The sequence below is a fragment of the Sporisorium graminicola genome, chromosome SGRAM_8, assembly GCF_005498985.1.
Source record: "Sporisorium graminicola strain CBS 10092 chromosome SGRAM_8, whole genome shotgun sequence".
In the NCBI taxonomy this organism is placed as follows: Eukaryota; Fungi; Basidiomycota; class Ustilaginomycetes; order Ustilaginales; family Ustilaginaceae; genus Sporisorium; species Sporisorium graminicola.
The window spans coordinates 104,058-126,805 of record NC_043738.1 but is presented as its reverse complement, the minus strand read 5'-3'; the positions used below and the strand labels follow the sequence as shown (position 1 = coordinate 126,805).

At 57.1% G+C, this 22,748-nt stretch overlaps 7 protein-coding genes across 7 annotated transcripts; 3 read left to right on the top strand and 4 right to left on the bottom strand.

The window, feature by feature from the left end:
- Positions 1 to 33: 33 nt before the first annotated feature.
- EX895_005822 (uncharacterized protein) lies at positions 34 to 6,123 on the bottom strand (the record flags this gene model as incomplete). The annotated part of the gene is made up of 1 exon (XM_029886414.1): positions 34 to 6,123. The coding sequence occupies one exon, from the start codon at positions 6,121 to 6,123 to the stop codon at positions 34 to 36; it is 6,090 nt and encodes a 2,029-aa protein (XP_029736727.1).
- Positions 6,124 to 6,790: 667 nt separating this feature from the next.
- On the bottom strand, positions 6,791 to 8,146 carry EX895_005821 (uncharacterized protein; the record flags this gene model as incomplete). Its single annotated transcript, XM_029886413.1, has 1 exon — positions 6,791 to 8,146. The coding sequence occupies one exon, from the start codon at positions 8,144 to 8,146 to the stop codon at positions 6,791 to 6,793; it is 1,356 nt and encodes a 451-aa protein (XP_029736726.1).
- An 881-nt stretch (positions 8,147 to 9,027) lies between these two features.
- EX895_005820 (uncharacterized protein) lies at positions 9,028 to 10,371 on the top strand (the record flags this gene model as incomplete). Its single annotated transcript, XM_029886412.1, has 1 exon — positions 9,028 to 10,371. The coding sequence occupies one exon, from the start codon at positions 9,028 to 9,030 to the stop codon at positions 10,369 to 10,371; it is 1,344 nt and encodes a 447-aa protein (XP_029736725.1).
- A 733-nt stretch (positions 10,372 to 11,104) lies between these two features.
- On the bottom strand, positions 11,105 to 11,818 carry EX895_005819 (uncharacterized protein; the record flags this gene model as incomplete). Its single annotated transcript, XM_029886411.1, has 1 exon — positions 11,105 to 11,818. One exon carries the CDS (start codon positions 11,816 to 11,818, stop codon positions 11,105 to 11,107), a length of 714 nt encoding a protein of 237 aa, XP_029736724.1.
- A 1,741-nt stretch (positions 11,819 to 13,559) lies between these two features.
- EX895_005818 (uncharacterized protein) lies at positions 13,560 to 15,740 on the bottom strand (the record flags this gene model as incomplete). The annotated part of the gene is made up of 1 exon (XM_029886410.1): positions 13,560 to 15,740. One exon carries the CDS (start codon positions 15,738 to 15,740, stop codon positions 13,560 to 13,562), a length of 2,181 nt encoding a protein of 726 aa, XP_029736723.1.
- A 1,344-nt stretch (positions 15,741 to 17,084) lies between these two features.
- On the top strand, positions 17,085 to 17,753 carry EX895_005817 (uncharacterized protein; the record flags this gene model as incomplete). The annotated part of the gene is made up of 1 exon (XM_029886409.1): positions 17,085 to 17,753. One exon carries the CDS (start codon positions 17,085 to 17,087, stop codon positions 17,751 to 17,753), a length of 669 nt encoding a protein of 222 aa, XP_029736722.1.
- Positions 17,754 to 19,983: 2,230 nt separating this feature from the next.
- Positions 19,984 to 22,497, top strand: EX895_005816 (uncharacterized protein; the record flags this gene model as incomplete). Its single annotated transcript, XM_029886408.1, has 1 exon — positions 19,984 to 22,497. One exon carries the CDS (start codon positions 19,984 to 19,986, stop codon positions 22,495 to 22,497), a length of 2,514 nt encoding a protein of 837 aa, XP_029736721.1.
- Positions 22,498 to 22,748: the final 251 nt, after the last annotated feature.

Sequence of the window (22,748 nt, the reverse complement as noted above, 5' to 3'; positions counted from 1 at the left end):
TTCGTCTCATTTACAGTTTACCGTCCCCTCTTCCTAAACAGCAGGCGCACGACAGGTCGGACACGTAGTGATGCGCCTCAACAACCCGATCGTGCACTCCTCGTGGAAGATATGCCCACACGGCAAGATGACGGCGCGCTGAGCCTCTCTAAACTGCGCCAAGCAGATGGCACACTTGTCGACGCGCACGCCGACGCAGCTGAGTTTCTGCTTGATCTTGCCCTCGCGTGTCATGCGTCGTGAATCGCATTCGATCAAGCCCACTGAAAGCGAGGCGAGTTGCTCGGCTGTGGCAGCAGCAGGTTTGGCAGGGCCGAGGAATTCACCGATCGCGGAAAGCGATTCAAAGTGCGAGCCCTGCCGTTCGAGTTGGGCGACGAGCAGGTCAAAGTCGGTGACGCCGAGCGAGGCTTCGCGACGTGGAGCTGGTGTGCTTGTTGTCGAGGATGAGGCAGACGCTAGGGGTTCTGCGGGTGGCGCGGCATTGCCTGCGACAGGAGTCTCGGGTAAAGGATGGTCCCGAGCGCTTGCTCCAGCTGTGGGTGAGGTCGCGTCGCGAACAACGTGATCGGTTGGCTCACTGAAGCTGGTTGTAGAGATCGAGCGAGCTGGCCCAGCGCTGGACGTCTGCGCTGTAGTCATGCTGCTCGCTGAAGAGGCTTCTAAAGCTGCCGGACTCCGTGCGACCCCTGACGCGCTGCTCAGACTGTCCCAGTCCCTGTTGCGAGGCCGCGTCGGCAAGGGAGGAGGAACAGGCAACTCTCTGCGACTCGCTCCGGCAGCCTCGCCCTCACCTCTTTCGTCGTTGATTCCTAATCCATAGTACGACCTCAGGGAGGAAGGAAGCGTCGGCAACGGTCTCGGGCCCTTCGATGCCGCATCTGCAGCGTCACCTTCTTCCTCTACACGCTGCGTCCACTTGGGTCTCGACGACGAGCTCGCCTCACGACTGACTGTATCCATGCTAGACGAGGCCGAGTGCGTACGAGACTCACGCCCATCACGCCGAGCAAATGCCGCGGCTTGCGCGGCAGCAATGGATGCAGACAGGCCATTTCGACTCCCGGAGGCCAAGATTTGCTCGGGCGTCATGAGCGGCGACTTCGGAGGCAACGACGGCGGCGTGGTTGCACCATCATCGTGTTCGCGTCGAGTGAGGGTGTGCATTGCCTGCGTCCGCGGTGAGCGAGGCCAAGCGCTTGAAGAAGCTGTGGTTGATGAGACCGGCACTGTCAGTCGGCTCGCAGGTGGCGCTTGATGCCGGTTGTGCAGCCCATCTCCGTGATCATGGAGAGAAGCTTCGGTCCATTCGAATGCTGCCTCCTCGATCTGTCTGGCCAATGCTTCCATCGAATTCGACTGCGTCAGACTGCTTGTGCTGGTGGATGGGCGTTCTGCACTTTGAGAGGGCCGGAAAGGATTGGTGTTGGGTCGTCTCACCGGTAGCGTCGGAGGCGGCGGTGGTGGTCGTCTTTGCGTAGGAGACCTCTCCCCAAACGCTTCGTTGCCATCGGTGCGTGAGAAGCGTCTGAAAACAGCCGGTTCGGATCTCTGCTCTGTCTTGCCCGGCCCTTCGCGCTCGATTGTCCCTGGCTCGATGCTATGAGTTGCACTACTGCGCGTGGAATCTGCTCCTGGAGTTGAACTCGCAACGCCACCGCTTTCCTTCGTGGGTGAGCTGAGCGAACCCGAATCCTGCTGATCCCGACTAGGTGTCGGCGCCGCCTCGAATCGCGAGATCATGGCCGACACTTTACCTGGAGGTGCTCTGGATGCGGACATGGAATGTGCTCTCTGTGGTTCCAACGGCGCTGGCAGCCTCTCCCGCTCTTCGGAAGGAATATACGACAGCCAGGAGGGAGCCACGCCGGGTCCCGTGCTGGATGATGGCGGAAAGTGACGGGTTGCGTCTGTAATGGCCGGAAGGCGTCCGCGGGGCAGTGGTGCAGCTGAGGATCGCGGATTGACAAACGATACTGGACGACTGGCGGTAGACGCGCCCCTGGACAAGGCAGATGGTGGAGATGGAAGCGGGCCTCGGCCTCGAACGATGGCTCCCTGACGCGAGAGACGGTTGCTCGCTGGCAGCGTAGGGACAGGAGAGGTAGATGATTGCTCTTTGCTGTTCGTGAATCCACCCTCCGTGCTCCTTTGCGAATCTGTGGCAGCCACGTCCGAGGTCAACTGCAAACGCCCGCCCAGTTCTGCTCGCGTGATCGTACTCGGCGGCAACAAGGACGTTGGTCGACCCGTTTTAGCTAGGAGCCGTTCCAAGGCAGCCAAGGAGTCCTGCCTCGACTGAGTAGAGGCGCTGAGCTGTGCGATCTGAAGAAGCGCCTCATCACGTGCCCTCTGCTCGGGAAGTCTAGTTGCAGAAGATGACGGTGTTGTGGCTTCGGGGCTGGCTGATTTGTCTGTTATCGTTCCGCTGCCTGTGCTCGGATGCCTGTGTAGAGTTGGTGCCGTTGTGATCGAGACAGCGTCGTCTTGCTTTACAGCACCAGTCTTTGCAGCAGCCAGTGCATCTGATTTTGCAGCAGCATTAGAGTCAAGCTGTCCTTCTACAGCAGGCGGGACCCTCGCTGACTGTAAGTTGTTATCTGAGACGTGACGAGAATCGTTCAAAAATCGCCCGGCTTGCACTGTGGTCGACGAAGGAAGCGTTGCAGCGTCAAATGTGTTCGTAGCATTTGTTGGCTGGCTCGCAGCGCCGACAACAAGAGGCTGGCCGAAGAGACCCTTGAGTCGATCTCTGAGCTCGTTGTTACGTCCAATCTGCCCATACGCCAGAGGTTGAAGGAGTGGGTCGAGCGAAGAGCGTCTCACATCGACAGGTGCAGGCTCCGCAGAACGGGGTATGGCGATCTCTGGTCTAAGATGCGAAGACATACTGTTACGAGGAGCCGCATTGACGTTCTTTCGGACAGATTCAGGAACGTATTTCGAGTCTGCGGTGGGCGGATCCTCGTCCGAAAGGTCGCGACTGCTCGATGTATCTGCTTCGAAGTCACCTGCTCGTTCGTCCGGAGGAATAACTGCGGGTTCGGCGACACGCTCGGGGAGTTTGCCTTGAGCTTTGAGGCTCAAGCTGCGTCTTGGAAGCTCGGAAGTCGATGTCTGAGCTCCGAGAGGTTGTGGAGTGTGTATAGAGACCGCCTGGGCATTTGGGACGTTACCACTTATTCGACTTGCAGCAGCAGGCGCGACAACTACATTACCTCTGCTGGAGGTCTGCTCTTCAGGTTCGTCGACTGTAGTCAGATTGGGCGCCGATGAGGTAGTACGGGCATGCACCGACTTGTGCGAGTTTGCAAAGAGGTCGTTCTGCTTGCTGTCGGCCGCGCGCGCATCGTAGAAAGCTCGATGCTGTTCGTCCTCCTCGTCACTCGACGAATACAGATCCAGCGCATCATCGGTATCAGTCGACTCCGAGGAAGAGTCCGAGTAGGCAGCACCGCCGCGCGAACGACCCAAGACGAGGGGAGGCGGCGCTCTTGGCAGTGCCCGGTCCATCAAAGCGAGGTTGGCCGGATCTGGTACTTTTCGGGAGCCGCTGCTGGCCTGTCTGTGGCGCGACGAGGCTCTGTGGCCAAAGGCACCTGGCATGGCTGCATCGTCAGCCTCGTCGCTATCGGAGTCTAGTGGCTCGCGCAGCGCTTGCATTCTTGCAGCTGCTTCCTCTTCTCTCTTGCGCAATGCATCGAAAGCAGCAGACTCTGCCAACCACTGCTCGATGGATGAGTCGGACTCGGCACCATCGTCATCCTCTCGATCCGGTCGTGCATCATTATCCGACACTTCCTCGCCGTCTGTGCCCTTGTGATCTCCTTGCAACGGCGAGGCGTCCACGTCTGCGCGCGATGCGCCTGCTTCTTCATCGCTCGAAGATTTCGCATACGTTGCAGGAGGAGGAGCAGAGATGACGTAAAGTGTGTCTTCCGGACGTCGGCTGAGAGGAAGATGCAAGTCACTGTCGTGACCGCGAGCAGCTTGTCCTTGAATCAAACGACGTACAGGAAAACCGCTGAGAGACGCTCGTCCGTTGTTGCCAAGACCGCTGGGGCCTACTTTAGGCTGGACAGGAGTCTGAGTGTCCGAATTGGTCTTTCGATGGCCAGAGATGCGGCGAGAGGACGATGAAGACGGTCTTGAAATGTTGTTGATTGAGGAAGAGGTCGGCCTTGATTGGGAAGGCATGCGCGGGAGACCAAGGCGAGGCTCATTCGCAAGCACGAGCCTGCCGCTCGTGTCGGGTTCATGAGCGGCTGTTTGTACAAGAGATTGCCGTTCCTCGGGTAGCGACAAGGTGGATGTGGCTCCATCTGCATTTGCTTCGATTGCCTGATCTGCCACTATTTCATCGTCGGGTTTGTCTTGCTGATCGTCTGAAGGCGGTGAGATGCGTACCGATGAAACCGGAGCTTCTTCTTCCTGTGGTGCATCCGCGATCGTTTGAGCTCGAGGCTGTTCCGCATCGCTTTGAATTGACGCAAGGTGCTCATCAGAGACCTGATCCGCTTGCGACGTTCCATCTGTCACCGGAGTCACTCTTCGGCTGACGGTACGTTCGCCTTCGCCTGCTTCCACGCTGAAACTTGCCACGGCCTCAGCCATGTGCGCGGCTTCATTCTCCACTGCAGCACCTGTCAGCTGCGAAGCTTGTTCAGCGCTTATTACCCCAGGCTCTGCCGCTGCAGCCTGCTCCTGACGTCTTTCCGTTGGTTCAGCCTGCACTTCCGCCTCTTGCTCTATTGAAGCAATTTGAAGCGCTGAGGCACGTTCTCGTGCTAAGCGACGCTGCTGCTCCCGCAGGAGCCTGACCTCAAAGCTGAGCCCGTTGCGAATATCTGCTTCCCATGCACGACGCTCCTCCGTGAGCTCGAAGCTCTCGTCATCGCTAACGGATGCCGAGCTTGGCGTGGAGGCGCGACTGGCAGAACGACTGTTGCTTGGGCCGGCCTCTTGAGTCGGTTGAGGAACAGACTGTTCTGGCAATGGAGACGATACTGACAGTCTCGGGGAAGGGAGCTCTGCAGCAGCTGAGAGCGCTTCATCTTCGTCATCGCTGACGAAAGCTGGTGGAGGGCTGTCCGGAATTCGAGCATGCGGTTGGGGGCCAATGAGCTGCGCATCATTGGCAGCTTCAGAATGAGTCGGTGGGAGTGGAGGGGTTGGGGGTCGAGTGGCTCCGACAGGAAAGGGCGGTGGAAGGTCGTCAGGATCTGCTTCTGTGATGTCGTTCCAGACATTTTGGCGATGCAATGATGTTTGCGGTGCTGTTGCCGAGGTTGCTGCGTCTGGTCGTGCCGATGCGTCCAGTGCAGGATTAGCTGGGGCGGTGTCGAAAGCATTGTGAGAACGCCGTTGGCTGGCAGGTGCGCTCTCGGTGCGGGAGCGAGGCAGACGTTGATCGCCTGATGGTTGAGAGAGATTGGACGTGATCGCAGCAGCTTGAGCCAGGTCCGTGTCGTTGAGCGACAAAGCGCTTTCAGGGCGGCTGACACCGCTGGCTCTGGAAGCAGGCCGGCTGGTGTCGTCTCTGGCAGCAGACGAGGGGCGCCGTCTGCGAGTGCGTGCAACGATCGTCTGCGATGCTGAAGGTGTGGATGCCTGTGACTGCGATGTGGAAGCTAATGTGGGTGTGTGCCCGCCACTATACGCCCGGCGCATCCCCGTAATCTGCGCTGATGGCGGAACAAGCAGCCCCGTGCTGACGGGAGCGTCATCGAGTGTGGTCTGGTACCTGCGACTGGAGTCGAGAAGGTTCGAGGTAGAGGACGAGGGCGCTGCTGCGAGCGCGGCTGCGGCGAGTTGTGCATTCTGTGCTTTGCGTTGTCGTGTCTTTTGCTTCTTTTCCTTTGCCTGTTTGCGCAAGAGATTGTCGGGCGCTGTGAGGGTGACTCTGCCGAAATGCGACTCGAGATTGGTGAGGTAAGGAGCATCTGCAGCATCGACAGCTCTTCCAGGCGTCACAGCACCTGATGTGGAAGCGACGTGGACATCGGTGGACCTAGGAAGCAAGGAGCCCGACGAGTGTGCGTGACCTGCGAGATTGTACATGCGAGACCGGTTGGCTGGTGCGGCCGCTTGGTTGCGGTCTTGCCTTCGTGATGGTGGGGGCATGGTGCTGGCTATTGGTCATGCCGGAAAGAGGGCTTCTTGTTTCAGGGTTGATAGGTGTAGGGTATAGTGTCGATTAGCGAGTCGGTAGCGAGTCGGACGGCTCGTTGCCAACGTCAGCTTGAATACTTTGCCGGCGGCGATAGGGGAGTCATGGTAGAACAGAAGTGGTTCCAAGGAAGCTCCGAATGGTACGGCCTCAGCTTCTGTCCCGTTGTACGTGAACGGTCAGAAGCGTATGTGATTGAGGTCGAGGTGAGGGAGACAAGCTAAGTACCAACAGCAAAGTCACCGAGTTCAGCAGTCAGTGCATTGTCGGGTGGAGGTCGAGTGTGCGTTTGAGCGTTGTTTGTTTTCTTTAAAGTCCCTAAAAATAATTTGGCTTGGCGGATGCTTCCGACAGCAATTCTACTGACAGCCGCTGATTCTGTTTCTGCAGCCTCGAGCGCCAAAAACGTCACCGAGCGTGCAAATGGCATTCTACACCTCACGCGACTCTACTCAGAATCACTCAACCGCGCTTCCTGTGCATGCAACACGATCATCGACATGCAGATCACTAATGGTATGGAAAAGAGGCAACATGGCAAAAGCTACTATAACAGGTACAAGTACAATATGTATGAATGTGTGAGATGGTTTCGAACGCGCAAAAGGCTCTTGACGCCAATCATGTTGCCTTGACAGCAGCAGCAGGAGGCTTAGCCGAGGCAGCTGCCTTGTCGGTCGACTCGGCCGCTTGGCTCGAACTGGTTGCTGTTGCAGCCGATGCCTTGGCCGCACGTTCCTTGGCCGACTCAAGCGACTCGACGTACGTGCTGGGGAACCAGCCGATGCGACCATCTCGCGTTCGACCCCTCCACCATGCGCTTTCCGCACCCGTCTGCGGGTCGTGCTTGCTGAGCACAGCAACAATGTCATTGGGCTGCAGGCTCAGCTCGAGTGGGTCGGCGGCAGGGTAGGCATAGAGTGCGCGCACAAAGCTCAACTTGCTCGGGTCGATCGCTTCGCCGTTGGCGTCGTTGGCCGAGATCATGCCACCGCCATGTTGGCCGGGAAGCACGCCAGCTTGACCTGGGTTCTGGCCTTGCTGCTGCTCGAGGCGCTGTCGTTCGGCCTCCTGCTTGGCTGTAATGAAACGCACCAGCTTGCCCATGAGGTAAGGAAGACCGATTACGGCCATGAAGAACACAATGAGCGGGCGCTTGCTTGGACGTGCCGCTTTCGCTGGCTGACCGCTGCCGCCGTGCGCTGCAAACTCTTTGAACTCGCGTGCGTCAAGCTCGACCGCAGGTGCTTTCCCCACGAGTCGCAGACCGAGGTTCTTGAGGTATCGTGCGAGCGCAAAGATGCTGAGCACCTGGCCGAGGTAGTTCCGCAAGTGGGCAAACTGGTCGGCGACACCGACCATGGCAAAAAAGCTGCTGTGCGTCGCCATGAATGTACTCTCGAGCATCTGTGCGAACCCTCCGAATGCACCAACAATGCTGCTGATGAGTTCAAAGGTGGCTTGCGTACCAGCTTCCATGCGTTGCGTCAAGGAGACATCACCCGGCTGTCCTGGCATGCCGGGCATCCCTCCCATGCCCATGCCCATTCCCATACCCATCCCGTAGCCGCCGTAGCCACCATAGCCTCCATATCCGCCGTAGCTACCGTAGCCACCGTATCCTCCATAGCCCATACCACCCATGCCGCTCATTCCGCTCATACCGCCGTATCTTGAGTAAGGCGAGCCATATGAGGTACCGTAGGTAGAACCCATGCCTCCATATGTCGATCCCAATCCGCCCACCGTGCTGCGATAAGGAGAGTTGTAGGTTGACGCGCCGTAAGCACCCGTACCGGCAGCGCCTGTGCCAAGTGTCGACGGACGTTCAGGCAGTGCTGGAGCAGCCGATGACGAGGTTGTTGTCAATGCAGAGGAAGTCGAAGGCACGCTAGAGGAAGCCATGTTGGTGGCGGACGAGAAGTCAGCGCCTGCACCCGCGCCTGCTCGTTCCCAAGGCTTTGGCGGCGAAGGCATTCGATCGGTTCAATGTGAGTTGTTGCTCTGTTGAAAAAATAGGAGCGGGAGTTTATGTGCCCTGAATGATCCAAGATAGAGACCGCAGATCGAGGTATAGTTGCACTTTGCAGCTCGTCCGGCAGAGCTCTCGTGTAGTATCGTTCTGGAAGATAGTTGATGGAGGATAGAGGTGGGTGGTGGAGGATGGTGATGAGAAATGGACAAGTCGCTCTCACATTTGCAGAAACGAAAGTGTGGGGAGACCGGGGAGACGACACGATTTTGGATGGATGAGTGAGGCGCAGCCCCAGCGCCGTTCTCTATAGGCTGAGCCGAACAGAGAGCGAGCGAGCGAGCATTCGGCTGTGATTTTCACGACCGGTTCAGTCAGGTCAAGCTCGAGGCCGGTGATGGATTTTAAGGACGTGTTAGATTTAGAAAAACTCGTCCCTGGATTCGGCCGGGAAACGAGGAATGCAATACAAACGCAGTTCCACCAACACAATGCGGCAAGTGGACCCTCTTTCGATGTCGACCTCGTCCATCGACTACCTGCGGCTAAAGGTGAATTGCCGAACACTATCCCCATCAGCAGCAGCGGCAGCGGTCGTGCACACCTACCGGAGGCAGCTCATAGTAAGCGTACACGCCACCCATCATCATCCAGCTGGTTCGGTCTCTCGAACGATGATCTCGCAAAGCTAGACGGCACACACGCGCACAGACACTCACACAACTCCCCGCTCCTGGCTTGGATCATTTCGAGTCAGCGGTGACGGCGCCGGCGACGAACTTCAGCAGTGACTACACTAGAGCGGTAAGGCAGCTCCGGCCTCGCTGCTGCTAGGCAAGGGCAGCGGCTCCGGTCCCGACACTCCGGCACAACCTGAGGCGGCAACATGAGCAGCATCAACAGCACCAGCATCCTCTCCGAGAGGCAAAAGGATGAATTGCACAAATCCATCCTCGACTACTTCAAGACCAATGGCCTTAACGAGTCGTATCAGACGCTCATGCGCGAAGCTGGTCAAGATGGGTTCGTCCCGGATCCCAAAGCAAAGTACGCCGGCTTGCTCGAAAAGAAGTGGACCAGTGTGATCCGCTTGCAGAAAAAGATCATGGAGATGGAATCACGCATGTCGCAGCTGCAAGAGGAACTAGCAGCTGCGCCTTCCGCCAAGCGTTCGGCGTCGCTCAACGACTGGGTTCCACGCACATCGGCACGGCACACCATGCAGGGCCACCGCATGCCCGTCACCAAAGTCGCCTTCCATCCGGTGTTCAGCCAAGTCGCATCCGCGTCGGAAGACACCACCGTCAAGCTATGGGACTGGGAGACGGGCGACTTCGAACGAACGCTCAAGGGCCACACCAAAGCAGTGCAGGACGTCGATTTCGACAGCAAGGGCAACTTTGTTGTCTCTTGTTCCTCGGATCTGTCCATCAAGGTATGGGATGCTAACAACGACTACAAGAACATCAAGACGCTCCATGGGCACGATCACAGTGTATCGTCCGTGAAGTTCCTGCCAGGCGACGACTTTATTGTTTCGGCGAGCAGAGACAAGACCATCAAGATATGGGAGTTTTCGACTGGGTTTTGCACACGTACCTTGCACGGACATGCAGAATGGGTGCGCTCGGCGATACCTTCCGAGGACGGGAGGTGGTTGATCAGCTGTTCGACCGATCAGACAGCGAGGATATGGGAGCTGTCGACAGGCGAAACCAAGGTCGAGCTGCGGGGACATGAGCACGTCGTGGAAGTGGCCATCTTTGCGCCCGTCGCGTCCTACGCTGCTATTCGAGAACTCGTAGGCATCGCAGCATCGGCCAAGGATGCATCCGCCACAGCACCAGCCCAATTCGTAGCCACCGGATCGAGGGACAAGACCATTCGTCTGTGGGACAGTGCAGGTCAATGTTTGAAAACGCTCGTAGGCCACGACAACTGGATCCGCGGATTGGCGTTTTCACCCAACGGCAAGCACTTGCTATCTGTATCTGACGACAAGACGATGCGCATTTGGGAGCTGAAAACGGGTAGATGCATCAAGACGCTGGATGCCCATCAGCACTTTTGTACGAGCATTGCTTGGGGGAAAGCCAAGATCGAACAACCCATTCCTCCGGCCCAGGACGGCGACCACGCTACCAACGGCTCCAGTCTGCCAGAGGCGAGGACCGTCAATGTCGTCGCGACCAGCAGTGTCGATCTCAGCGTCAAGATCTGGTGTCCTTAGCCTTCCACACACACTCTTTCTGACCTCTAGAACAGCCTCGATCCCTTTTGATACCCTCGTTATCATATTCCGTGTACTAGTCTTGATGCGCAAGCAATCTAAAACATTCTTTTTTGGTCGTGATCATTGTGCAGCGTCTGTACATGGTGTAGCTGCGTCCTGCGGGCGTGCTCCTACCGCTCTGATGTGAGATGGTCACGTCCGAGTTCGGCTGAGGCTATGTGTCATCTCAGTTGAGTTTAAACCTTGGAAGGTACACCAGAGACAGTCGAGAGGTTGTATTGAAAGGGTGCAGAGGATGACATTGAAGGCCGAGCACGAATTGTTCCATCTTCGTCGCCACGTCCTTCGCCGTGTAGCATCAGACAACGTTTTCGTGGACAAACTCTCTTCCCAACCGCCTGAGCAGCAAACGCTGCCGCAGCTGCTTTTCTGGACTACCTGGCTGAGGCTGGCCCGGCACCTGCTTGAACAAGTGTCAAAACGGTTGATCGACAAACAAGAAGCGGGACAGCTGCTACAATTGGACCGACCTCAAATCACACGAACCAGGTCAAGCTCCAACGACTACGTCGCACAAATCTCAACGCTGCAACAATCACATTTCTCTCCGTCACCGCCACTCTCTAACGTGTTGATGGTATCATAAAGACTTTCGTATTGAGGCGAGAACATTGACAAGCTCCTCAAATCGACGAGAGCCTACACACGTACATCTGGTAATCGCCAGTATTTAAGCAGACTTGCCCTTGACGAAGGTGTTGACGACGTTGGCAAAGTGCTCACCCTGAGCCCTGGCGATCTTGAAGTCAAGGTCGATGGGCTGGCGGCTGCCGTCACCGGCGGCAATGGTACCAGCACCGTAAGGCGAAGCACCGTGGATCTGCTCGAGGTTAGTCTGGTCAGGGAAACTGCGATAACCGTGGGGCACGTAGTTAACGCCCTGGTGGACGAAGAAGGGGATAGTGGTGAGGTGCGTGGTCTCGTTACCGCCGTGCTGTGAAGCGGTCGAGGTGAAAGTGGCACCGAACTTGCCGACCAGGGCACCGCTGGCCCAAAGACCACCAGTCTTGTCGAAGAAGGCCGAGACCTGAGCAGGAGCGCGGCCGAAACGGGTAGGGAAGCCAAAGATGAAGCCATCGTACTCCTTGAGCTTCTCGGGGGTGATGACGGGCAGAGACTCGGTAGGAGCCTTGTTGGCGTGCATCTTGGACAGGACTTCGCCGCTGAGCGTCTCTTCAAACTGGTAGATGTCGGGCGTGACGCCGGTGGCGCGAATGCCCTCAGCTACAGACTCGGAGATCTTAGCGACGTGACCATAAAGCGAAAAGACAACAATGGCGATCTTGGACATCTTGGCGGGAGCGGCGGTCTCTTTGTTGGACGAGGCGTTGGAAGACTTGGACTTGGTGCTAAGGTTGGAGAGCTTCTTGATCAAAGAAGACATTGGTGCAGGGCCAAATGGTAGAGTGTAATGGTGAAGAGGGTCAACTGCCAACCGCCCGACTTGGTCTCCTTATATATGGCAGCCTTGTATCATGGACAGACAAGCCAGGCTAGGCTGCGTTCGGACTTCGGACTCGGACCACAAAAAAAACCCCCAAGGCAGAGGCAGCAAGCAGTCTCGGAGCTACATGGCAAAGTCCGCTTGGAGGCTTCTGTCAGAGCACGGTCCACCCTGTTGTGTCGGACCTGATGTGCTATGGACTGGTGCGTAGCTCACTTGGAGCACGCAAAACATTCCAGTGCAAAGATCAACGTCACCCAACTGTCGAAACTTTTTGCATAATTGGACAGAACGGATGCACCCGCGGCACGATCGCAGTTTATTCAATGCACGGACATACGGAAGTAAGCTCGGATTTTGTGTAGAAAGATTTTGGATTCTTCGGTTTTCTGTCTGCTTGACCACGCGGGTCGATCCAGATCAACAACAACCTGTACCCTCCTCGCTTTCGGCGGTCCGCGTACAATAAACTCGACGCAAGCCTGGTTGAGACCTGGTCGGTCCACTTAGACGGTGCCGATGTGATTCACGATCTTCAGGGCGTTGGAACTTTCGTGATGACAAAAGCTGCTAGCGTGAACCAAGAACTCTTCACGTCCGTTGTGAAGCGGTCGGGTGTGGACGCTAGTGACGCTGACTAACCATCACGGTATGGTGTCAAGGTTCCGTTTCGACTAATAAGCGGTGCAAGCGAGGTCGTGAGCTTGTGAAGCATCTTCTCCCATCCGGTCACATGAAAGGTCGTCAGTGCGTTGAGTTGACTCGGCTGTCAGGATCCTAGTTGGGAGCTTGTGAAGCTGAAAGACATCCTTATTGCGGATCACCTGGAATGAGCTCCTAGCGTAAGAACACTCCAACGGCGGACACGGTGCCGTGATCGAATCGGATCAGGGACACCTTGGAAGTCTCCTCCACCACGAGCGTGAGTGTTCGCCGTCTCGTCTGCATTACGGGATTCTCGTCCGGTGGTCCAAAGGACTGGCTGCACCCCACACCTTCGAATGTTCCCGTTTGCTTTCAGCTGTTGCTTCGAGTTTGAGACAACCATCGACTTTGTCGCCAACTTCCCCACCTGTTCTCCCGAAGCTTCCGACCAAACAAAGTCTTGTCCAAGGTCGGATCTATTTGAGCACGCCTTTCGAACGAGCGTCGACGTCCGATTGAAGCTCCCGCCTTGTCTCGAATCCAAACCAGAACCCATCTTGCTCTGCCTCATACAAGCGAGCTCGAGCGGTTTGCTGCTTGCTAGTCTGTTGAACGTTCGGACGCAGAACAGAGCGGAGCTGGAGCAACTGACCCGATACGAAGGGACCACTTTGGGTTAGCAATTTGGACTGCTTCCCGACTTGACAGATGGATGGCGACGACTTGCACCAGTCTCGTTCCTTTTGCGGCCTCAACACCGAGCGCAGTGTCTTCTCAAGAACACGATGCCTTACTTCGACGGCATTCTCATTCAAGGAGCGAGTGATTCTGAATAAGCGAGGTTGCGCAAAGGCATATCACTCTGGCAACCTCTCAAACCTGCCCCCGCACGATTCACAGACAGAACGCAAGATGCTTAGAGGCGCCGTGCGACGTAGCCGACTGTATGTTGTGAGAATGCTTCGCTACTGTACATACATGGCTGCTAGCAATAGCAAACTTTTTGAACGCATTCGTCGCGTGAGAGAGACGCTGTCTAAGCCTCAACGTCTTGCTGTCCAGAGTATTCGGGCAGGATCTTGCATGCTCCCTGCCAGTCGAGGCTGGCGTCGCAGAGCTGGCGGATGACGTCGATGACCTCGTCGATGGGGCCGATGCGCTGAGCAGTGGAATCGCGTTCTCGAAGCGTCATAGTGCCCTTGCTCAAACTGGCAAAGTCGAGCGTGCAGGCGAAGGGAGTTCCGAGTTCATCGTTTCGTGCATAGCGACGACCGATGCTGGCGTTCGAGTCGTCGACCCTGGATGCGACGCCGGCGGAACGCAACTTGCGACTGACCTGCTTGACGAGAGGTGCGAGCTTTTCGTTGGAGCTGATGGGCACGATCAATGCCTTGATTGGCGCCACGAGCGGTGGCAAGCTCAGCACACCACGGTCCTGGTCCTCGGCACGTGTCCAGAAGCTGTGCTCGAGCAAAGAGTAAAAGATACGTCCGATACCAAACGAGGGCTCGATGACGTTGGGGGTGAACTCGCGCACCGTCTCGCGGATGGTCTTCAACTCGACCGTTACCACATCGGTGGTCAGCTCAAACGTCTGACCAGTGCACACGGTGAGTGGCGCAGAGCCGTTCTTGAGCTTGGATTCAAGCTCGGCGAGCTTCTTCTGGTCCATCTCGAGAATGGCCTCCTCAACGATCTTGGCATCCTTCTTGAACTTGGGACCAATGTTCTTCTTGACAATGGTGGGAACGAGCGCCTCGTACACCTTGGGCTCCTTGTGCGCCTTTTGCACGACGAGGTCCTTCTTGGTCTTTCTGCTGTGCACGGTCAAGTCGTAGGCGCTGCGATCAGCACAGCCGACGCACTCGATCCAGCCGTAGGAGGTGTGGATCTCGGCATCCCAGCAGTCGCTAGCGTAGTGGGCCATCTCGTTGCTCATGTGCTGTCGGAATCGCAGACGGGTGGCGTCGATGCCGATCTTGACGAGGAAGAGGTAGATGCGTCCGATAAAGTAACCGAGCGTCTGGTTGTCGATGATGCCAGCCGCGACGGCCTCACCGATGGTCTTGATGGTGATGTCAGTCTTTCCAGACTCCTGGACGTCCTTGGCGAGTAGCGGAACCTTGATGTCCTTGACCTCGTCGAAGCGCTCGTGGTTCTTGTCCTCCGGGTCGACAAAGTGCTCGATCTCGGCCATGGTGAACTCGCGCACACGCAAGAGACCGGCACGCGGACTGATCTCGTTACGGAACGACTTGCCGATCTGGGCACTGGCAAAAGGAACACGGCCGTTGTTGAATTCTAGCAGACGCTGGAAGTTGACAAAGTGGCCCTGTGCGGTCTCGGGACGGAGGTAGCCCTGAATTTGGCCGGTGGGACCGATGGACGATTCAAACATGAGGTTGAACTCGATGGGCTCGGAGACCTCGTTTCCGGTCTCGGGCGAGCGAATGTTGTACCTGCGGATGAGCTCGCCGAGCTGCTTGCCGTCAAAGTTGTCGATCTTCGCAAGTGTGGAGGTGTACTCTGCGACGAGCGCATCGTCGAGCTTGATCGCGGACGACTTGACCTTCTTCCTCTTGCTCTTCTTATCGTCCGAGCCAGTAGTCTCGGCGGGGACGGCGATGGTCTTCCCGGCCTCCTTGGCGCGTGCCTGCTTGTCACCTTCGAGACGCGCCTCGAGCACGCCTTCGACGAGATGATCTGCGCGGAAGATCTCGCCGTTTTCGAGGTCCTTGCACATCCAGTCGGCAAACTTGTCAACGTGGCCGGAGGTCTTGAGGACGTCTGCTAAGGTCATGATGGTGGTGTCAAGCTCGAGCATCTCCTCTTCGATGATAAAGTGGTTGCGCCACTGGTTAATGATGTTGGCCTGCAGCGCGGCACCGGTGGGGCCGTAGTCGTACAGACCACCGACACCGCCGTAGATCTCGAAGGCCTGGATGTAAAAGAAGCGCTTCGTCATGAGACCCTCGAGCTGGCCGCGGGAGAAGGGGTGGGCGTCGCGCTTGACATCGGGGCGATTCGAGACGGCCGACGGAGCCGGAGCGTCCGGAGCGACACCGGGAGCGACGTTGGACATGGTACGCAAGGATTTGCTTGCAGTATAGGCTGCGATGGTATTGAAGGTGGATCGAGGGCGAAGGAACGAAGGTCGCAGTGCTGCCGAGATGGGTCTGGAGAGGGAGGGCAGGAGGGACCGGGACGCAACGAGCATGAAACAGCTATAGCAGCGATGGCAATCAGATGTTCGAAGCAGTCGGTGTGTCGTGGTCGAGGTGATGGATGGTGGGTTGAGGGAAGCTTTGATGCTTTGATTGAACAAATGACACCGTTGCGGTGACTTTGACAGAGGAAGATTTTCTGAGAAGGAATGGCCGCGCTCCCGTGACTCGGTGCCGCTTCTTGTTGATGTTACACCGAAACAAACCTGACTTTTGTTTGAGGCGAAGAATCTCACATACTTCTTTTCGAAAACCGAATCGAAGGGTCCAGGCTGGACAGTGCGCAGCATGCACGGCGTGCATCCCTTCGAGATTTCATTTCGAATCCAAAGCCAAAAATAAAGGTTCGAAACAGTTGAGAGGACGAGTTCGAAAAGGAGGGACAAATTGCGAATTTTGCTGCTTGGACCCCTTGACAGGCAAAATCCCACGAGGGGTGGCTCAAGCGCAAACAGCGTTGTCGAGGAAAATGTGAAATTTTTCGAGTTGGAACCCCCTTACTCGGCAACCTTGGCCCAAGCGTAAGGCCAGCAAAAAGCAAAACAGTAAAGTGGTCCGGGCCCACCTCTCACGGACCAAATTTTGGTTCGATTTTTTCGATTTTTTCCCGCCTTTGGCTTGCTCAGCAACGACATTTCTGACCCTGATTAGCGGTAAGTTTAGGAGAAAAAGAAGTGAAGGGCCCCAGTGCATGACAAAAAAAAGTGGATCCCGAGGCTTCGCACTGTTTGACTGCAAAAAAATCGCGGCTGCACACCCAGTCAAACGTGCCGGATTGGAATGGCTTGGTGCTCGTCAGGCTCAACTGCTGTGTCGTCTTGCCACCCTTCTCCTCCTCTGCTTCGTCGAAGCTCGAACCCAAGATAGTTTCATCCAGACGACATCGTCAGCACCACCATCTCCTCGCCATTCATCATCTTACCTTTTCGGGACGATAAGTCTTCGTTTCGTTGCTGGACAATCAACGACAGCTCCTGGCCTGCATCGCTCTACGCCGCCCTCAGACGGAGTCAACCTGCATCTTCAAGCAGACACATTGCCGTTGCTGTACCCTAGACTTGTTCCATCCGTCTCCATCCGCAGTCTTTCCAACTATCTCTGGCCTGATCAACAGGTCCATTCAGCTTCGGCTCGACAGCGACTCAACAGCATACACTATGTTCACCCTGTGACCATTTGGCATCAGCATCACCACTAGGCAGCACAGCTTGTGATAATCCAAGTAATCCTCTCGAGTCTGCCCGCCCTGGTCTGGCCCGCTTCGCATACTTCCCTGCCCAATCACCCCCCTTACGTCTTCCGCTTCGATCCACCTCGAGCGCATACACATTGTCAATATGAGCAGCAGACCACCGCCTCTCTCTCACTCGTATTCGTCGCCTAAGCTGGGTGCGGCGGCCATCTACAGCACGAGCTCTCCTTCAGGGTCTCCGCGGCCATACTTTGCTCAGCACTTGCCAGGTGCAATGTCGCCGTATCGTGATGCCTCTGCCCGCTATGCACACCTGGGAAGCCCCAGAATAAGCTCGCTCAGCAGAGATGCCACCGCCGCTCTCAAGGGGAGCAATTACCCGACCTCTTCTTCTCGACCAACTTCTCCAACGCCAGGCTCTCGTTCGCCCTCTCCCAGCAGCGATAGCGATCGCTCCAGCAGATCCTCTTCGCCCGGACTACACGCGCATGCGGACAATGGCGACCGCCCCGACCGACCCCTTCTCACTCGAGGCGATTCGTCCAGTCGCAGGGATCTTCACCCTGAATCGTATCACGACGATCCCTCAGCCGCTGCAGTACCAAATATCATTGACTCTCCAAGGGGCCTCAAGCGTGTTCATCAATTGCAGCCTATCGACACCAAAGGTGAGTCTGACTTCCAAGATCTCGTCCTCCCGTTGAGCCATCTGCTGCCCTTGTTCCTACGTTTCGACGTCAACATCGCGGCCCTCTTGTCCAGCACCACAACAATTGCCGACGGCATCCCCGACTCCGCCTCTTTCTTTGAATGATTCTGCTCTCCTATCATCAGGTCGGCATGCCTCGACAATTGCATGCTCGACCATCGACGTTGCTCTCTCTAGGCGGGCTCGAGTTTGCCGCATCCTTTGATTGCGTCAGCCTGGCTGCTGTGTTTCTGTTCTCGATTCCGCATGTTCCGTCTCGATGGGAAGAATGCGAGCATTTGCGTAGATTTCTTCCCGCTTCCTCCTTTTGCGGTAGAGCAAGCCGTGCGCTCGTGCACGAGGAGCTCGTCGGTCCGCTGCTTTGGTGGCATTGGTCAACAAGCTTCAGTCGCTGCAGACTTTGAAGAGCAACAGTGCATCGTTTCGCTACGGCACGGCGCATTTCCTCTGGGCTGAAGGTTACGGTCAGAAGGTCAAGGCACCCTCGACGGCATCAGCCTAAGCTTCGCATCCTCGTGTTTCAAGGCTTTGCTTTCTTATGGCCAGTATCTGGGCCCCACCTTGGTATCGCCTGCAGCGGTCATCCGATCGTGAACGGTGAGACAGGTTGTGTGATGACGTGACATGCTGCTCTGCCGGCGGCGTCGGAGCGACCGCCTGCGTGTCCCTCTTGCTCAGTTGCCAAGCTGCTCAGCTGTAGGGTCTTCCGATGTGCTCGATTGTCTGGCCGATGTCCGCTTCTTTGTTGTGGAGAAACGCCGAAGACGACTTTGCGGAACTGTTTCGCTTCCGACCTCTTCTCTACAATACCCTCGGATTGCCAGCAAACCTAGCGGTAGCTTTCGGTCGACGACGTGCGAGACGATGTGGACAGGCCTTTGTTTCGAGAGCGGCACTATTTATTGTTGGCTTAAGGTTGGTCATTGCCAAACGATGTGAGCCCGCACACGACTCGCGACTCACACTTGGCTGCATTTATCTGCATTGGCTTGTTCCGTTCATGTGCTGCGGCTGGAATTGCCTGTCGGGAAAGTCTCCGATGTACGCAGAGACGTACGCCGCGAATCGAGCAAGGAGCTACCTAACAGCTCGGTCTTGCTCTCGCCTAACGGCCAGACCAGCATGGATTGTCCCGTCTCTCTTCTCGCATGAAAGCGAGTGGCTTTACGCTGAAAGCCTTGTAGTTGGTCCGCAGCAAACTTGTCTCGCCCCCCCACGTTTCGAAACGGAAGGCAGCTCTGTTCCGATGACTTGCAGTGAAGGGCAGCGATGCATCTCGTCAGACAGCTCCATCCCGGTCAGCATTTGGCCAGTTGTCGGCGTGTTATTTTCGGATACACAACATTAGCAGAACAAAGTGGTGGGCGCGATGTGATGCTACGTCTTGGTGCAAGCAGCGCGTTGTGCCGTCTGCTGCCACTTCGGCTGATAGGTGCATCGCGGCGTGACGGCTTCCGTGGGATCTGTTCGCTGCGAATTCCGCTTGTCTCTGTTCTGGTGCCCGTTTTAGTGCTGGTTGTAGCTGTGCCCGCACGTTTTTACAGCGAAATTTCGCTTCGGATGGCTCTGCAAGGTTTTACAGCTCAGTTTAGCTCTCCCCTATTGCTTGGTTCCCTCGCGGGTGGAGAACCACAAGGCGGCTCTGCCGTCATCCTGTCGCTGCTTTCTGCAGACCTCCCGGCAGTTGAAAACTTCGCGCGATTGTGGTGCTTTCGCTCCGCTCAGTTCCCGCTTTGACGGCTTTCTGGCCTTGGCTGTGTTTCTCTCCGCCTGGCTCAGCCAAGAAAGCGAGACGTGGTTTCTTCGTTGCTTGGCTCTGCCGTCTCTCTCTCTCTCTCCCTGCCTTTGTTTGGACTTGGCCCGTTTTACTCCACCCATTCTGTTCGTGGCCCTCAGTTCTCGCACCGGCCACCTGCTCGCTGCCTGCACGTCCGTCTCCTCCCAATCCTTCCTATCATAGCGATACCATCCCTTCGCCTTCCGCACCTTGCCACCGTCGTTCCCTTCTCTCTCGGTTGCAAGCCGCATCGTCACACTCACGACACCGCCTTCAGCAACCAGGGCCGCTTCTCTCTGAATCCGATCATCTCCATCAGTGACGAGGTTCTCGAGCAGTGATCGGCAAGATCACCGTTGCAAATCCCACGTTGTTTCGGACGCCGTTTGCTACAACGCTCTTTACACGCCTCTCCATCGCACCATCGCTTTGCTCTCTCAGACCGACCATCGGCCTTCTCCCTCGTACCTCGGCCTCATCGCAATCGGAACAAGGGCAATCATGGCGGCTTCACCGGAGCTCATCAGCTTCACCAACTCCCTTCTAAATACTGACAACATGCTCTCCCCACTTCACTCCACCTTTGCCGCTGCAGACGCCGCCGCACGCAGAACTTCAGGAGGCGAACCTTTGAGTGCTAGCTCGCCACGCATCGGCGAAGCCTACGTCAACAGTCCGAAGCGCGATCCGTTACGCGATGGATACCGCGCCACTCCTCCCTCATCTGCATGGAGACATTCGAGCTCCTACACGGGCCGCGACGGCTCGCCCTGGTACAACGACGCACGCTCATCTCCGTTTGCATCTTCAGCCGCGCGCGACTATGCCACTCTAGAGCTCGAGTCGAGCCTAGGCAACCCAACACATCCCGCCGGTGATCCCGCACTCCATTATGGAGACACGAGCAACGCCGATAGTGTCGTCGCGCTGCTGCATGCTGCCGCTGCCGCCAACGAAGCTAGCAAGCAGTCGGATCGCTCCAACGAGAACCGCTTCCCGTCTCCCAGTGCCTTCTACCAGCAAGGAGTGCCTACCTATGGCATCCCACCCTACTCGGGTGCCTACCGTTCCAACTCCTCGGCCTTGGCTGGATTCACCAACTCGCCCAACCTTGGATTTGCACGCCCTTACCGCGGCATCGACGCAGGCCTCGACGGCGCTTCTCCATATGCACAAGCGACAGTACAGCCGTCTGCCACTGCCAGCACCGCGGCAGATGAGGACTCCCAGATCCATGTCAAGACCGAGCCAGATGCCCACGAGCCCGCCCAGCCACAGCAGCAGCAGCCAGAGCAACACGCACAACTACAACAGCCGCCGCCGAAGAAAGCACGCGGGCGAGGTCGCAAAAAGAGCAATGTCAAGCAGGAGGCCCCAGAACCAGCACCGCTTCCTGCAATTAACGGCTCCTCGGCTCTCGACAGCGTCGTCTCAGCGGCGCTTGCTGCTTCTGAAGCACCCGCGGTCTATGCTGGGCCTGCCTTCTCGCCGTACGGCTATCCGGATTACAGCGCCACCAGCATGCCGGCGAACGCCTTTGGTGCCAACCCTCTCGTCTCTTTGGCTGCTCAGGTGGCCAGCTCGTTGGCGCCGGCTCCGGCAGCTGTTACCCCCACCGATGCACTCAACAAGGCGTCCACGTCAGCAGCCGCTGTCACCGTGACGCCCGCCGCCGCTTCATCCACTTCACCTAAATCGCCGAGCGCTACCAAGACCAAGACGGAAAGCGACGCAGGCGGTCCCAAGCTGCACGAATGCGAGACGTGTAGCAAGTCGTTCAGCCGAAGATCCGACCTCGCGCGTCATCGACGCATTCACACTGGCGAGCGTCCCTATCCTTGCGACTATCCTGGGTGTGGAAAGAGCTTTATTCAGCGATCGGCGCTCACTGTTCATTCGCGTGTTCACTCGGGCGAGCGTCCGCACAAATGCGAGTTTGAAGGATGCGACAAGAGCTTCTCCGATAGCAGTTCGCTAGCCCGCCATCGGCGTACGCACACGGGGCGCCGTCCATACGTCTGCGACTTTCCCAAGTGCGGAAAGATGTTTACGCGACGCACCACGCTCAACCGCCACTCGCGCTGCCATCAGCCTGGCTACGTCAAGCCCAAGAGCCGCGGCAAGGGCCGAGGCAAGGGCAAAAAGTCGGCCAACAAGGACGACCCGTCTGCTGCCAACGACGACGACGATGATGATGATGACGACGAGGACGAGGACGACGATGATGACGAGGACGACAGCGACGAGGAAGACGACGAGGAAGATGAGGATTCCGAAGTCGAGTCTGGCTCTGGCTCGGAGCCGGCTGAATCCGCCACACCACCCGAGACGTCAGCACAGGTCGCCAAGGGCACCAAGCGCGCCGCACCCGGACGCGGGCGCAAGAATTCGACCGCGAAGAAGGCCAACACGGGCAACGCGGCGGGCGTGGTCAACCGCATGAACCGCTCGGCGAGCGATGCAGAGGCAGCCATGACGCTGGCACAAGCAGCGCTGCAGGCCCAGTTCAACCCTTACTACGCCGAGCAGATTAACGGCGCCGGAACAGCAAACGCACACCACCAAGGCGGTGCTGCTGCTAGCATGCCATGGTCTGGCTCGTCGAGCTTCACCTCGTACTCGATGTCGGCGCAGGATGGCACTGCAGCGCTGCTGGCTGCCAGCAATCACGCCAGCTTCTCGCCTGGCATGGGCAGCAACGACTCGAACGAAGCAATGGAGGCTGCAGCGGCGGTGCTGGGTGGCTTTGCCAACTCGCCCGCTGCTACTGCCAGTAACGGTCAGGATACGACGCATTCGAGCTCCCTGTCGGAAGCTCAATTATTGCTCGATGCTGCCATGAGCCCGGTTCCGAGGCACGCCACCATCCCCGGGACTTCAGATGCTGCAGACAAAAGCAACGCAGCTACTGCTGCTAACACTCCAACGCGTGGACGCGGCCGAGGTCGTCCTCGTGGATCGCGAGGAGGTCGACGAGCTGATCGCCCCAGCAATCTTTCCAACGAGACGGGGGCAGACGCCCTTGCGATCACCTCGTCAGAACAGACGCCCTCTACAGAAGCGTCCTCTTGACGAAAGATACTTCTGCTTATCTCTCGCACACACACGTTCTACCACTTCTAATTGTCCATTCCTTTCTGTCGTCTCAAGGGCTGCTTTCCTTGTCCGGCTGAGCGCAGCAAGTGAATGGTTTGTACTTGTAACCTTCCCCATTTCCCCTCCTTCCTTTCTCTGTCTTCGCACTCGCTTTACTGTTTCTTTCTAGTGTCAGAGCCTTGTCTTGCTCGGTTCTGGCTTGTAATGCATAGATCTTGTCTCTATTC